The sequence below is a fragment of the Trichomonas vaginalis genome, chromosome IV, assembly GCF_026262505.1.
Source record: "Trichomonas vaginalis G3 chromosome IV, whole genome shotgun sequence".
NCBI lineage: Eukaryota > Parabasalia > Trichomonadida > Trichomonadidae > Trichomonas > Trichomonas vaginalis.
In genome coordinates this window covers 839,924-856,117 of record NC_067206.1, presented here as the reverse complement: position 1 = coordinate 856,117, position 16,194 = coordinate 839,924, and the positions used below count along the sequence as shown (strand labels likewise).

Here is a 16,194-nt window from a genome sequence, read left to right as displayed (position 1 = left end):
TAATATTTATAGTTCACGCATTCTTCTCAGTTGCAATCTGACTGAAGATAATTGTTTCATAACAGTTTCAAGCTTCTGTTCCCATTGTTGTCTTTCTCTCATGTGTTGTGCAGCTGAAATTGATCTACTCTGAGGAGTATTTAGCATTGATTCGATAAATTCCTTCTGAATTATCAAATCATCCATTTGTTTCTTCATTTCATCAATGTTTTGATAGGAATCATCATGAAAGGCGTTTTGATTTGAGTCAAATGAGATATTATCTTGTAGGGCAGGATGGTTTCTTGCTGGAGAACTCCTGTTATTCTTTGTTTGCGGTTCAAAACTGTCTTCATTTCCAATTGCAAATGGAGCTTGACTTTTCTCCGGTGACTTAAGAGGAGAGTAATCTCCAACAAATACTGATGATAATCTAACTGGTGTTGCAATCTTATTTTGCTTATCAGAAAAATCTGAATTTTTATTTGGACTTTTTTGTTTGAATTCGTTAATATTTGGACTAGGAACAGTTGCAGAATATTGATTACCATAGCCACTACCGAAATCATTGTAAAAATCATCATCATTTTGTTGATTTTGATAATTTGTTCTGAAATCTGGTTTATCAGGTACAGATATACGAAGTGGTCCATTATCATCATAACTGTAAGATTTGTATTTTGGTTTTTCTTCAAAATCAAAAGTATTTGAGCTTCTTATTGGAGATTGAGATGTATTTCGTAGTTGGGATTCCAAATCTCGTATTTTATTCCTTTGTTCACGTATCTGTTTTGCTTGAGATGCAACTGTTTCGACAACATGGTTATAATCAGCGACAAGGTCATGATATTCATTCTGTAATCGTTGAGTCATTTCATCTCGTGATGAATATAGTTGTTGCCTTGTTTTAATTATATTGTCGAGTTGATCAATTTGTTGAATAAGCGTAGAACTCTTTTCTTTTTCAATAGAAAGACTATTTCTGAGATCTGTAAGCAATTTGAACGTATCTATTGTTGATTGTCTTTCTTGATTAAGTTGTTGCTGAACGTTAATAAAAGATTTTTGTAACTCAGCGAAGTTTTCATTCTGAACATTTATGTGTTTATGTAGTCTATCATTTTCTTCACGAAGAGAAGTTAATTCATCCATTTCATTTTGGAGTAATGTTGATTTGAAATTTGAAGAGAGACTTTTCGCATTCTTTCGCTTTTTATCACTATGTGGAGTTTGAAATTTTACTGGAGATGTTGATGCGCTTGTCCTTTCTTGAAGAGCTTTAACATAAGGTTGTACTTCCATGAAATTTCAAAAATGAAAATTGAAAGTTTTATCTCAAAAGAGAAAATATACCTAACTCATCATGGTGATATAAATTTTCAACATAACACAACGCAAAACGAGATATTTAGCTGAATTTTAAATTCAAATTGCTAGATTTCCTTATTTTATGATGAATTTTGAGTTAATTATGGAATATGAATTATTTGGTAGAATATTTGTTGAATTCTACGTTTTTTTGGTTGAGTAAAAGTGACAACTGAATGAAGACTACAATCGAAGGATCTCCTTATTCTCCTCCAGATCCAGTCGTTCCGAGAGTCCTCCCGTCTCCAATTAGTGAGGATAAGATACGTCCACCAGAAATTACTGAGATTCCTTTTGTAGTTTCAGAACCAAAACCATTAACTCGTTCTGACTCAAGTACGTTTGATGACATGGCGCAACAGCTTGAAAATCCAGCAGATATGATCGATTTCCATCCTCTTTTATCTCAATTTTGCGATAATTGCATTGAAATTTCAAACAACAACTCAATATCTTCATCAGACTCAAAAATTCTTCCTAAAATGATATCATCATTGCTAAAAGTTATCGAGGCAATACCAACAGAAGACTTATTATATTTAATCAACGGATTTCAATCATTAACAACTGTAATGCACTCAAAACCATCAACACCTTCTCTTGCAAGACTAAAATCACCAAAGCCAATCACAATTATTCCAGTAGTTAAAGGTCAAGAGAAAAAAGGTCCAAAACTCATTACTCCTCGCTTGATGCAAGCAAAACCAGTTAATACGCATCAACCTCTTGCTCCTCTCACAGATCTAGGCCACTCACAAGATTTAGATTCTTTATTAAATTTAATTAACTTTGTTATTGCGAAAGCATCATATCATTTCACAGAATCATTACCACCAATCGATAAGAAGACATACGAATCTATCGCAAACTTCTGTTTTTCAACAATTTCCCATCAAAATCACATAAGTACGAGAATTTACTCAGCAGCAGTTCTTTCCAACTTATCCAAGGATAAAGAATCACTCACATGTATATATACAATGCCAAACTGGACTCAAACCGTTACAAACTGTTTATCATCTGAAATTGAACAAAATGATTCATTCAAACAGTTCATAATCTACTTAATATCATTCATAAACAATGTTTCAGCTGATAAAACCTCAGAAAACTTAATTCCTCAGTCAAATATTTCAATAATGCTGTTTAAAATCCTCAAACAGCTGTCGAATGATGCTCAAGTAGTTCTCCGGTGCTTCTGCTTCCTCTCTAAATCGTGTAATGACGCTTCCTCTCGTTCAGATGCGATAACTGAGTTTGGATCTGAAGATTTGATAGGAATTTTCCTTTCTGTAATCGACAATTTCAGAGATGATGAAGCCATTATATCGAGATCGTGCTTTATCCTGTCAGAATTCGTTGATAAAGAGTTTGATTTTTCTAACGCGGTTTCTACGGCCAATTTGTCAGTAATTTTCGATTCCCTGAAGACAGCAAAGAACACAGGATGCGTTGAATCACTTACTGCTCTGATCGCGTGCTTGATTTCTGTAAAATCTTGTATCTCATTAATTTCCAAAAATTTAGTGTCACTTTTACAAACATCAAAACCGTTTTTATCGGTCACATCATGTCCAATTATTTTAGAGACATTGCGTACACTTTGTCGGGCTACTACTGTTGATTCTGCCACAGTTTTGAGGCCGTTAGATGACTGGTTATCAACAGGTGACACAGAAATTGAGAAATTGGCTCTTTGTTTGTGTTTTGATGTTAGCGAATACGGGATTCCTCTGGATGTAGCACAGATTGTGTTGCCTTATGTTGGTGATGACAGGAAGGACTTGTCTTTCCTTGCAATCAGAGTCATTTCTGGAGCAGCGAAAGATCCAATGATTTCGTCTCTTTCTGAGAAAATTGACTCCAGAGTGAAAAGAGTTATTGAAAACGAGGAATTGGACCAGGGAACAGTCTCTGAACTAGGAAAACTGTTTGAGAGCCTTCCTCAGGGTGTATTGTCTGAACAGACACTGGATGACGCAAGAGCTTTCGATGATTTAGCTATTTATACTATATAGAGATTTAATTTTTTTATGTTTTAAAATTTTGTTTGTTGTTTTATTTATTATAAAAAAAAGAATGATCTATCCATCAATCTTATGTTTTTTTCTATTAAAATAATAAAACCATTGTTGAATGATAGGCTATTACGAATATGAACTCTTGCAATCAAGTGTTAATTACTAATTTTTCATTTCCTCATTTTGCCCAAAAATTATATGAGATTTCAGCGATTTTCCCGATTTTCGAAAAAATTATCGAAAGTTCAATATGAAAGGAAATTGCCAGACTATTTTCGATACATAATGTTATTAACTTTTGCTATCCCATTTATATATATATTAGTGATGTCAGCTATCTAACATTCAGCAAAATATGCTTTTGACTCTTGTTTTAAACTATATTTTCATTGCAAAATATTTTTGGAGTTTCATGGAAAGAAAGCCGATAATTTGCAAACACAAATTTCTAACTAATTATCAAACATGAAAGTTTCATTGATGTGAAGATATGGAGTTATGAAGATTTTTTTTATGTTTAGTAAAGAAACGAAGAAAAGAGAAAGTTCACTAACTTCAAAAATCATGATATTGATAATTGCAAATTCTGCTTGGCAAATGGCAGTTGAAAGAAAAATCAAATTGTTAGTAGATAGTTCTCTTGGATTATTAGGTACTACAATAAATCTGAAAGTTGCTGAAATCGAATTGTTAATGTAACAACTATCAACTGTTAATTGATCACCATTGTTATATACATCAAACATGAATATTCAGGAACAGTAGTGTTAATAAAAGAACAACTTTTTACAGGATGAGAATTACCCGCATGGAAAATAATTCCATAATCTGCATATTCATCAGAATTATTTATAAACCTGTATTACCTACATCGAAAAGGGAACTTTTAATAAAAAAAATTTAAGTTATCTGTGTCAACTTCTATATTCGAAAAATGCGCTCCAAATTCTCGGCATTCGCATTTTGTAGAACAGAACTTACGTAGAACAATAGATATATTGCTGCCAATTTTGTAGTAAATGCAACATCCTTTTTCTTCTTCTGATTTTGAAGTGCATATACAAAAAGAACAGGGATTATGCAAGAACCATGAGTTGGCATGTAGGACTAAAGCTGATGACTCGGTTATTATCTTTAAAAATTGCATACATCCAAGTAGTGTTGACCATTCCAGCGTGTTATATTGCAGTATAGACAGTTCTTAGTTTCTGCTCCTGTAAATCGAGTATTGAAGGAGGTATTCCAAATAATGTCATCGGGTAATAATGCAAATATGGATATTTCAACCACTTCTTGATATACCAATTTATTACAGACTATCATCTCTTTCATTTGCAAATAATTTGCAAGCAGTTATATATTTTCGATTCTAATTTCAGAGGTATATTTGTATTTCTCGCTCAATAACATGCTTTATTGCTTAATATTGAGAATTAAATCAAATATATCGCAAACAAAGTATAAAAAGAAAATCTATCTGTTACATTTAAACTTTTAATGATAATTGGAAATACTGCATAACATATACCTTTTGAACTACGCTCTAATTTATTAATCATATGATCTCTATTGCTAACAAATGTCTATAAAAATTTTGGAAATGTCTAGTTTTTAATCTTATATATCTACCTGCCATTTTAGATATGAATCCATTCTGAAATTTAATCATTGTTACAACCACATTTTTACATATTTTTTCGCATTGTTAATTATATGATTAATTTGTATAAATTGATTTAATGGAATTGAAGTGAATAGCAAATTAAAATCAAGTGTATCTTTTGCTAACAAAATATTATGTTTATCATAATATTAACTTGAATAAGAAATATTGTTTTCCAAAAACTGGACAAAATGAAGCAGTGCTGTATTATTATTTTGAAACATTCGATATAAAAAATTCTTCAGCACCCTCAGGAGAATTCAGCCATTCATAAAAACATATCTCAGACTCTTGAGGATTGACCAAAGCTGCAACACTACCATCTCTCATCTTGTTTTCTTCTTGAGCTTTGACACCATAATCATTTTCTTTTCTCAATATGTTATCTTCTTGAGATTTAACCACAGTTGTTTGATTTTTAAACTTTTGCCATCTGTTTTTCAAGTTAATATCAGTCCTTCCTGGGAAAAAATTCGCAATATACGTCCATTTTGAGCCATACTCCATGTGAAGTTTGCGCAACTTTTCATCTTCTTCATGAGTCCACTCATTGTGAGAGATATTCGGGGCCAAATAATTGACATATCTCTCGCGTAATTTATTTTGATCTCGAAGATGTATGTTCTTGTTTTCTTTACTCAATTCTGCAAATTTTTCCTCAAGTTTTCTCCAAAATTTCGCCCCATTGTCCCGAACATAATTTAGTATCTCATCATCTTCATCCTTTGTAAATTTGGTCTTCGGAATGTACTTCCCATCAAAATTTGTTTTGACGTCAAATTCTAATTTTAAAATTCTTGACCAAGATTGAAAGCTTTACAAAATAGTTCGAAAACTGAAAACCGCTTCACTCATTCAATTTTCGCCCTATTTTGCTAAAATTTTTAGCTCTCAAAAAGAACTATCATTGAATTATTATATGTTAGTGGATTAATGTATAAATTATGTCATTAGAACGATATCATGTTTGAATTATACTAGTATTATGCATTTCAAAAAAAAATTGAAATGCATAAAATGTTTGTTATTTTTCAATACTTGTTTTTAAGGTTCTCTTAAAATATTACAAATACCGACCGGTTGTTTCGGTGAATTGAGTCGGCGATCAATTCTCTGAAAAAAATTGAAAGCATTGATCTTTCAATTTTTGCTATCGTATATTCAGTAAATTAACAAAAGTTCTTATTAGTGATGCCGATTTGGAAGATAATCCAAGATTTTCCAAAATCTAAAAAATGATATTTTCCTTGACGATTATTTTCTTGATTTTTTCATTTTCAATTTTTTTTTGGAATTTTTTATCTATCAAAACATTAGATCTTAATCGACGAAAACCTTTGTTTTTAGCTATTTAATCTATAGGCACCAAACACAGGTATTCCGGGAAAATGCAACTTGTAACTTTCACAAATTTCCGGAAGTAATTTTGAATGAATTCGGAAGAAATTGAGAGATGAGGAAGGAAAAAAGGAAGGAAATAAAAAAATTAAAATCTTATAATTTAGTTCCTTACATGATTATATGCAAACTTTGTTCAACGAAAAAATTTGTAAAAGGTTTTTTCTCAAATAAAAAATACGTTTGAATTACTTTTATATATAAATTTGAATAGAAATCATGTAACAAGCAAATCATATTTTCCAGGAAAATAAAAAATTGAATACTCGATAGGATTTTTCTTGGTCGGAAGTTGTTCTTTCATCTTAAACATATGCAAAACTTTATCTATCAACGCAATGGAATGACATACAACATGTTTGACTATTTATATATCAAACTTATTCAATACACAATCGTTTGTTAAATCATTATTGGAACTAAGTCTCGTTCATTACGCTTCTGTGTATTGGAAAATGCATAAAATTACATAGATCGGCAATAACATAACTATGGTAAAATGATTCCTGCTTGTTAGCCTTTCAGATACAAAAAAATCTTTATTTTACGATTGAACTAGTATCATTCTGATTAATAAACCAAATATGTTACAGATGTATTCCTTTTTATTCACTATTTTATAGAATTTTACATCCGAGATCAATTTCAATAATAAAGCGCATCAATTCGGCTATATACTTATTCAGATCCTGCTATATTTACTCTTGTGTTTGAATAAACATAATTTTTATTTTACATCATATCTTCCTGAAAATCTTCCCAAACTTAAATAATTTACTTCCGAAATTGAAATTAATTTCCAAATCGGCATCACTATTCTTATATTCAAATTTCTAACAAACAATCATTATTTTGTAAAAAGTGAACATAACGGTTAAGGATCACATGGCATTTGCCGGTGAACGTCACGTAAAGTCGTGTCAAATGTTTTAGGGTAAATACACCGGTAACCACTGGAAAATAATTGAGAATAAATTTTAATGGTCAACTCTATAAAAAATTTCGAAATGAGAATAAAAAACGTTTGAAAGCCTCTGAAAATTGAGAGACAGTTTGCAATTAGTCTTTTTATCTTAAATGTCTATGCATTCGTATACCAGTGAGAAAGTTCATTACTACATATAGCATTTGCAGATTAAATTTAAAAATCACTTCTATATATTTGAAACAAACAATAGAAAGAAAAACTTTATAAAACTTTTTATTTACAAACAAAAACAAAAGAAAAAAAAAGATCTAATTCATAGATAAAACAGCGTTAGTGTACTCATTCGTGTCGGAGTACGCCAATTGGTGGAAAGCTCCAGGAGGTTGTCCGACGCCGTTGAAAATCAAGTCATTCCACGACCGAGACTCAATTGCAGGGGGAGCGAAAGCGCAGACTTGGTCAGCCAAAGCCAACTTCGCAAGGGTGAGAGCTGCTTCATCTTCAGAAACAGCTTGGTACTGGTTGTTCGAAGAAGGAAAGTTGAATTCGAGCTCATTCAGGAGAATCTCTGTTTTGCACGTCGGACAGAGCGCGAATCCGTTCTTCTGTATCTCAGCGATTGCTGCAACAGCGTCAAAGTTGCATCCGTTGCATTTGACTGTATGAGCCAAAATCTGGTTTGTTTGTGGAGGAATCGTGATGTTCTTGGCAATACAGAAGTCCTTAACAATCTCCAATGGTGGCCTCTCTTCGACGAACTGGACAGCAAACCACGTCAAAAAATTTGATGGAGGATGAGGAAACTGAACTAGGAAGTTTTTCACGGTCTTAAGGGATGAGAAAATCATGAAGTAAGTGTTTTCGGTTCCGAACTTGGCCGCTTTCACTTCAACTTTGTCGATCAAAACATTCAAACACTGTGGAGGCACTGGTTCGCCAAGAGAGACGAAGCAGCCGAGAGCTTTGAGGTCAGAGCGCTTGTCGTTGTTCGGAAGAACCATTTCGAAACCGCTGGGACTGACAATTGGAGCATGAGCGTACAAAGGCTTGATTTGGCGATGTTTCATAAATATGGGTGGGATCGGTGGATCAGATAGTCTCACAAAAGTTTCCTGTTGGCCTCTTATTGAGTCAATTAAAAATCTTATGTGATATCCAATGGAAGGAACGATATTTTTAAGCATTGGGAATATGGATGATACAAATCTGTCTGGTCTCTCTTCAGATCTCTTCATTTTCCTGCAATTGAAGAGCCTGAAAAATAAATCTGCACGATCTTTATCAAGATTCTTCAAAAGTTGGTGAATGAACTGCGATTCTGTTTGACTGACCATGCCTGGCATTTGCTGAGGAATAGAAGGAGGAACTGGTTGTGAAATCTGATTTTGAGAATTTATTTTGGAAGATTGTTGAATTGGAGCTGTTAATGAAGGCTGAGATGGTTGCTGAGACATTTGTGAAGGCTGTTGTTGCTGTATCTGTTGAATTTGTTGAGCAATTTGCTGTTGAATATTTTGTGGAATTTGTTGTTGAGAAATTTGCTGTTGCTGCTGTTGTATTGGCTGTGAAATATTTTGCTGCATTGGTTGCTGCGATACTTGTTGCATTTGTTGTTGAATTGGCTGTTGAATTTGATTTTGCATCTGTTGTTGTATTTTTTGCTGTTGTTGCTGCTGCTGTATTTGTTGTTGCTGTTGCTGCTGTTGTTGTTGAAGCTGTTGAGCGATTTGCTTCTGAAATTGCTGTTGAATTTGATTTAGTTGTGATTGTTGCATTTGTGATGCCATATTTGGAGGTATCGGTGGAGCGGCGTTTTTGTTCTTTGATTTGCGCTGTTTTGGCTGATTTGGCATCATATAATTAAACTGTTGATTTTGCATTTTTTGTGAATTCGATGATTTCATGTGCATTTGCTGTTGGTTGTATTGATAATTCATTTGCATTTGCAATTGCGCCTGCATTTGAGGATTTATTTGGGAAAAAGCTTGAATTGCGCTGAATTGCTGTAGTTGTTGGTTAAGATTTCCCATTTGTGAGTTCATTCCTTGCGGCATTTGTTGATTCATTGACTTCAAAGCGTTTTGAATTTGAGTTTGAAATTGGTTCTGCGAAGTATTAGACATTTGAGCACCCATTTGAGACATCTGATTTCCCTGAGGCATTCCTTGGCCCATTGCCAGATTTAGAAACTGTTGCTGGATTTGGTTTAATCCTCCTTGCGGAATTTGCATCTGAGAATATCCTTGCATTTGCTGTTGATTAGGCATGCCTCCGGGCATTTGGCCACCCATAGGGTTCTGCATCCCTCCGCCCGGATTCTGCATATTTTTGCTATTCACAATTGTAAACTATTCAAAAAATCATTAAAATTACTCTCATGTATTTTTATGTGTGTATTAACAGTATGATAAAAATACACTTTTGTTTTTAGGCAGAAATTTTTTCCAAAATTTTCATGGATGATTATAAACCAGGCTCTGCAGAGCTTAATGTCAAACAATTCGACTTGAATTACATATATCCGGAAGAAAATGATCAAAATGAAGCAGTAGAATTAGATGATTCAGATTATATTGTAATTTTGAACCAAGAAGTTCCTGATTTACAATCAGCACTTAATTCCGGCGATATGACACAAATTACTAGAGCATTAGAACGCATTTTGTTCTTTGCAAAATTGGGAATTTTTGAAGTTTTCCATGCTATTTTTGAAAATGAACTTATTTCAATGCTTGCACCATTATATAAGATTGGATATCATGAAAACATTCTTTCCATTGCAATTTTAATAGCTTTGCAAAATGAAGAAGTAGTTTTACATTTTATGGAGACAGATTTATATAATTTCATATTATATGACTTACTAAATCCTAGAGAAGAAGATGTTAAGTTTTTAGTCCCAATATTTGCTAATGTAATTCGAAAATCTGATATTATTGCCTCAATTTTCTTCTCTTCTCATTTTTATAACGATGCGTTATACAAACTCATGGAAGTATTTCCAAATAATAGAAATGAATCAGAATACATCGAAGTTAAGGAATTATTTTTATGGATGATTGCGATGCTTGTAAATTCTATTGTTGCCATGAGATTTGGCAAAAAGAGAGCTGAGGAAATCAAGCAAGAAATTGGGCTACTTTTGGAGAATTACTCCGGAATATCAGTTGACAAGCTATTTTTATACGCTTTCTTGGATGATTCAATTACTCTGTACTCAGAATCTGTTATTTACAGAATTTTAAGAATTTTATTAAATAACGCAAAACATCCAACAGTTTGCTGCGTAATTACACATACGTTATGCTTATTTATATCTCAGGATATCGATATCGGAATGCCTCGTTCAGAAAATGCCAACATTATTCAAAATGATTTAGGATTTGTTACAGTTATTCATGATTACCTTCAAAAGAATGAGTATCATCTTACAAGATGTGTAATTAATGCAATTTCATTGATTCTTACTTATAATTCTGCAATTAGCAAATTTTCTGGTTCAATTTATTTAGATGCGCTTCTTGAAGCAATAGAATGCAATAGAAGTGAAATAACTCGCGTTTGTCTCGATTCACTCGCGAAATTATTTGAATTATATCCAATTTCTAAAAAGAGCATTCCTGAAAGGAGTTTAAACAAAATAAGAGAAGCAGTAAACTCTGATGAGTTTAAGTTAAGAGTATCTGCTGTTAATTGTCTTACTTCCATGGCGAAATTCTTAAATGATTTCCAAATATTGACATTTTCATGTTTGGAGTCCATCGCCGATATATTGTTATCTGCAGCCAATTTAGACCAAAAGATCAACATTCTTGAAAATTTATCGCAAATTATAGAGAAAACGTCAGAAGAAACTGATCCTACCTCAGTAACTCTGGCAATGCGCGACTCTGGTATTTATGATAGCGCACAGGAGTTATTGGACGAAGAAGATGAACATTTGGTTCAGATATGTGATTCATTTTTAGAAAAATGTAATGAAAATGATTTTTCTTTTGACGATTTGATGTAAAAATACCCATGTTATAGATTATTGTATTTTTTTTCTTTTGTTTGGCCGACATCAAATTTGGAAAACCAAATTTGTTTGAAGAAAGCGTTGTTTTTACTTTATATATGTGATGAGATAACTCAGGATGTGTATTTTCTCTAATGCTCGTATCATGAATCGTTTTGGAGCGTAAAGAGCTTGTCAAATTCAATTCATTCAATCTTCTCAAAATTTGAATACGAATAACGTTTTTTAATGTTGAAAAAATGGTTCTTATAGCATCTATTTTTGGGAAAATCAAAAAGAATTTGTTCATAAATTCGGTATTCAATTAGAATTTTTTAAATTGCGCCATGAAAACACCAAGGAATGATTTGTCTATCGATAGTTTCAATGTTTCTCTAATTTCAAAAGCCCCTGATCTACAAATTTACTATTGTTTAGAAGAGATTTTGTTTAATCCATTTGATGAACATATCAAATTAGCTATTGACATGATAAAAGAACATTTCCCAGATAATAGATTGCATTTTGCATACAAGTTAATTACATATGTCGCTGAGCATAGGCCTCATTCTTGGTTTTTCCTTTCACAAATTATTCAACAGATACCTCCACCACCTAAGCCGCTTAATGGTTGCAATTTTGTTTATTACTTAGTCAAAAAAGGAATATTACCATTCAAATATTCAGCCACACGCGGAAGAATAGATCAAAGTGCTGAAGAATTACTTAGCGGCTATCCGCTGACATCTTTATCACATTATATTAGGACTGATGATTTGGATAGAGTCATTGGTTCTCCACTTGACGCAGGCATTTTCCAGATGAAATTGAAATTAGGAGATAAAGAAGCACCAATCTTAGGATTCGCTATGTATTACAACTCAGATCGTGTTGTCAAATGGTTACTTACAAATGAATGCTCATTTGGCCAAGATGTCGCAGAATACGCTGCAATGAGTGGAAATTTGAACTACATTCATATGTGTCAACAGAAAGGCATCTCACTCAGAAACTACATAAATACAATAATTGAATACCATCACAACGATATTCTCAGAGATGTAATTGGTTCTCACAAAATTGCATACGATACACAGCTCGCTCTTCGTATTCACAACACTCTGTTCCTTGCATGGCTCGGAACATCGAAGAATCTCCTTGTAGAAAGAACAGAAGGAGGAATGACACCAATGCTACGTGCAGCAGGCGACAACAACGTAGAATATGTAAAATTCCTTGAAACGAAAGGCGCAAAGGTATCAGCGAAAGATAAACAAGGAACAAATGCTTTGATTAGAGCAGCTCGTCACGGAGCAATCGACGTAGTGAAGTATATATGCCAGGAAAAATCGAATTGTGATCATTCTGATATTGCGGGAAATACAGCGTTAGCGTGGGCTGCTCTTAAAGGACACCCTGATGTAATGCAGGTTTTAATCGATAAAGGAGCAGATGTAAACAAAAAGAACAACAAAGGAGTATCGCCTATGTATAACGCTCTTCAAAGCAGGTGCTACGAAGCTTTCGAAGTACTCGCAAAAAACGGTGCTGATTTAGAAGAAATTATGGTAGGGGGAGTCACCCCCCTCATTTTCGCAATCCTCAATGGAATGATCCAAGTCATTGACAAGTTATTAGAGCTTGGTGTTAAGCCAGATACTAAGGATAGCTATGGTTCTACGCCTTTGATGCACGCTGCAAAAGAATGGCAGCCAAAGGTTGCAATTAAGCTTTTGAAGTACGGAGCGAACCCAGAGATCCAAGATCCAAAGGGATTGACTGCATTGCAATATACTTTTTGTGATGAAATTAAGGAAATGCTAAGAGCTCATCATTAGATTTTTTGTATTTAATATATTATATATATTTTGTATGCTAATAAGGGTTTCGTTTTGCGAAAAAAACGTACAATACGCAATTTCGCTAAAAAAACATTTAGCTAGCAATTTCGACCTTTGACTCCACTCAAGACGTCACTTTTTTAATTTTGCGGTATCATATTTTTGGAAAATCTTTATGAATATTATATAAAAAGTCTCTTTAATATCTATATTTCATATTTTTATCGATTTTTAAAGTTTTTGCGAAAAGTATTCAATTATTTTTGCTATTTTGTCGGGTAAATGTCAGATTTGCGACATTTTCTGATATGATATTCAGATTCTACGTTGATAATAATGCTTATAGAACCCTCTTGCTATTGTGTCAAAATTGCGAAACCGATAGCAAAAATATCTCGCAATATCAAAATTGAGATATTGAGTGAATTATGCATTATAGAGATTAAAAATCTGATTTGTGAAAACATCTCATCAGTTTCTAGCTAATTCAAAAATCTTTACTATCTTATTCGATTAAAATGAAAAGGGAATAGTTTCATTATGCTTTAAATGACAGCCTTATAATATAATCATAGTTTTCGCTCAATATGCAGCATTTTTTTTCGAAATCTATGGTCAATATCCTAAATACTGATTGCTTTGCATTCATATCTCTTACATTTTCTATACCCACATCACTATTCATTGCTATTCCTATCTTTTTCATTTTTGTTTGTTTCTCATAATTTCTCAAAAAACATGATAACTTGATATTTGTAAATATCATACTTTATAACGTAAATAAGAACTTGACCTATTAAGAAAAGCAGTAATGAAAAGAAAATCTGAAATTCATAAAAATTACAAGTTTCTGATGACAATTAGCTTAATTAAACCAGGTACAAGATTATATAATTGTATTTTCTATCCAATTATCCATATAATATCTTATCCAGAAAAAATAACTTGATCAATACCAAATGATTTTTTAACTAGTAAATAAAGTATTTTCTTTACACACACATTGTATATCATAGTTTTTTTTTTGGTTTCGCAAAACATCCAAAAACAAATATGCTATAAAAGTGACAATTTTAGCAAAACGAAACCCTTAATGCTAAATCATAATATTTGTTAAATTTGCGGATATGATCGTTATAAATCTTAAATTGTAAATTTAATATTTTATGGCAATATAAATGTATAGAAGTAAAGAGTGTTTATATGTTAATGTATTTGTGTTCAATATTAAGTTCTGTCAAAATGTAAGCTATTCAATTCTATCGTCGGGGGAAGTATCACAAATCTATCAATTTTTTTGTAAAAGTATACAAAAACATATGGTGTTCAATTAGTTTATAATAATATAAATATTAAGATTATCCAAAATAAGAAAAACTAGGTTTTGAGAACACTTTTGAGATGATAATCAAAATATTTTGATTGAAAAATAATATATTATGTATCAGATATAGAATGGATTTTTTCAAATTTAAAAATTCTGAAAAATAAACAGTTTTGTAAAGTAAAAAAAAATGAACGAAAACTCGAGACCTCGTATTCCAAATGAATGGGTAAGATATATGTATGAAAAACTTGAAAGTGGTGAGTGAGGATGTCAATTTGGAAGAAAAGTGAGAAAATTCCTCAAATGCTAAAAATGAATTTTCCAAACGGGTTTTTTATCTCATTTTTTTGATTTTGAAAAAAATTTGGAGAGAAGAACTCTTCGTTTTTGAATTTTATCACGATGGTTTTAAAGTATATTAGACACATGTATTGGTATTACTATTTTTGTATATTTTGAGAGAAAATCCCTAAAAAGTGAGAAAATCTAAGACGGTTTGAGAAAATATATAAACTATTGAAAATTTGAATTAAACTTCTAATTTGGAAAAAAGAAATTTGGAAAGAAGAAAATTCAAAAATCGAGATTTAGACTCAGCATCAAATGGAGAACAAAATGTTTCTTCATATGAAGGAAAAAATTTTTCTTGTGAAGAAATAGAGTTTTTAAAATTTTATTGTATGTAATGAAATAAACAAATATTAAAATTATTTTTTGATAACAAGAAAATTCCAAATAGAAAATATTTGAGAGAAAAAAAAAGAAAATTGAAAAATATTACTCTCCTTTATATTTCATGAGATTTTAAATTTATTCTCATAAAATTGACAATTTTATACGTTTAGATGAAAATAAGTGATTTTGGTTGAAATAGAAATTATTATTTGCTTACAGCTATCAAATAGATTTTTGCTATTTTGATTAAAATTTGTTAATCAAATTAATAATTTTTTTTTTCTAAATATCTTAAATATCTGGATCACTCACATATACAATGAATTGAACGATAAAAATAATACAAACTCAACTAAGTTTCCTGTCTTTCAACTAAAAAAAATTATGCAAATTAAATTAAATTGTTTATTCAAATATAAAACAAAGATGAAGTAATTACAGTTATCATAAACTTTATGAATAACTCTGTAATTGGTTCAGATTTTCGTAAAAATATTTTTATTAATATCGATAAGAATACGTTTACCTACTATCACAACATATCGATAAACAAGAGTAGAGTGATTTTTATCATCGAAACTTTTTAAAAGCTGTAAGCTGGAAGGAAAATCTTGTTTTTTCTGAGTTAGTTGTAGAACTATTGATGCACGAGTTATCATTGTGATGTAGAAGGATGTCAATGTACTGACTGAAGGATATGAAGTGAATTGAATTTCATTGCATTTCAATTTGATCAAAATTTGTTGAAATGATATGAATGTGTCAACATCTGTATCACTCCTTCCCTATTCTTTCGAGAACGAAGCTAGCTCAGCTTTCGCTGAGCGAATTGACACTTTTGATGTCCTAAACGTACATACTCTCAAATTTATCGAAAAAAATTATACCACCTAAACCAGTATATTCTTATTTTAAATATGATATTATCCTTAGAATCCACACTAGAATATATTTAAATCAACTTTTAAAAAAGTTCGAATCCTGCGCGTCTCACTTT

The 16,194-nt window shown here is 31.8% G+C and overlaps 6 protein-coding genes across 6 annotated transcripts, besides 2 other annotated features; 3 read left to right on the top strand and 3 right to left on the bottom strand.

The window, feature by feature from the left end:
• Positions 1-6: 6 nt before the first annotated feature.
• TVAGG3_0005060 (uncharacterized protein) lies at positions 7-1,357 on the bottom strand (the record flags this gene model as incomplete). Its single annotated transcript, XM_001318699.1, has 1 exon — positions 7-1,281. The coding sequence occupies one exon, from the start codon at positions 1,279-1,281 to the stop codon at positions 7-9; it is 1,275 nt and encodes a 424-aa protein (XP_001318734.1).
• Positions 1,358-1,441: 84 nt separating this feature from the next.
• On the top strand, positions 1,442-3,441 carry TVAGG3_0005050 (armadillo (ARM) repeat-containing protein family; the record flags this gene model as incomplete). The annotated part of the gene is made up of 1 exon (XM_001318700.1): positions 1,524-3,365. The coding sequence occupies one exon, from the start codon at positions 1,524-1,526 to the stop codon at positions 3,363-3,365; it is 1,842 nt and encodes a 613-aa protein (XP_001318735.1).
• A 532-nt stretch (positions 3,442-3,973) lies between these two features.
• Positions 3,974-5,849, bottom strand: TVAGG3_0005040 (RNA polymerase II transcription regulator recruiting protein; the record flags this gene model as incomplete). Its single annotated transcript, XM_001318701.2, has 1 exon — positions 5,242-5,538. One exon carries the CDS (start codon positions 5,536-5,538, stop codon positions 5,242-5,244), a length of 297 nt encoding a protein of 98 aa, XP_001318736.1.
• Positions 5,850-7,657: 1,808 nt separating this feature from the next.
• On the bottom strand, positions 7,658-9,688 carry TVAGG3_0005030 (uncharacterized protein; the record flags this gene model as incomplete). The annotated part of the gene is made up of 1 exon (XM_051219752.1): positions 7,666-9,681. One exon carries the CDS (start codon positions 9,679-9,681, stop codon positions 7,666-7,668), a length of 2,016 nt encoding a protein of 671 aa, XP_051104738.1.
• Positions 9,689-9,812: 124 nt separating this feature from the next.
• TVAGG3_0005020 (armadillo (ARM) repeat-containing protein family) lies at positions 9,813-11,450 on the top strand (the record flags this gene model as incomplete). Its single annotated transcript, XM_001318702.1, has 1 exon — positions 9,813-11,369. The coding sequence occupies one exon, from the start codon at positions 9,813-9,815 to the stop codon at positions 11,367-11,369; it is 1,557 nt and encodes a 518-aa protein (XP_001318737.1).
• Positions 11,451-11,696: 246 nt separating this feature from the next.
• Positions 11,697-13,388, top strand: TVAGG3_0005010 (protein ubiquitination; the record flags this gene model as incomplete). Its single annotated transcript, XM_001318703.2, has 1 exon — positions 11,702-13,192. The coding sequence occupies one exon, from the start codon at positions 11,702-11,704 to the stop codon at positions 13,190-13,192; it is 1,491 nt and encodes a 496-aa protein (XP_001318738.1).
• A 1,025-nt stretch (positions 13,389-14,413) lies between these two features.
• Positions 14,414-14,454: a mobile genetic element.
• Positions 14,414-14,454: a terminal%2Cinverted (terminal inverted repeat of ISTv3 transposon ID:TVAGG3_0005000).
• Positions 14,455-16,194: the final 1,740 nt, after the last annotated feature.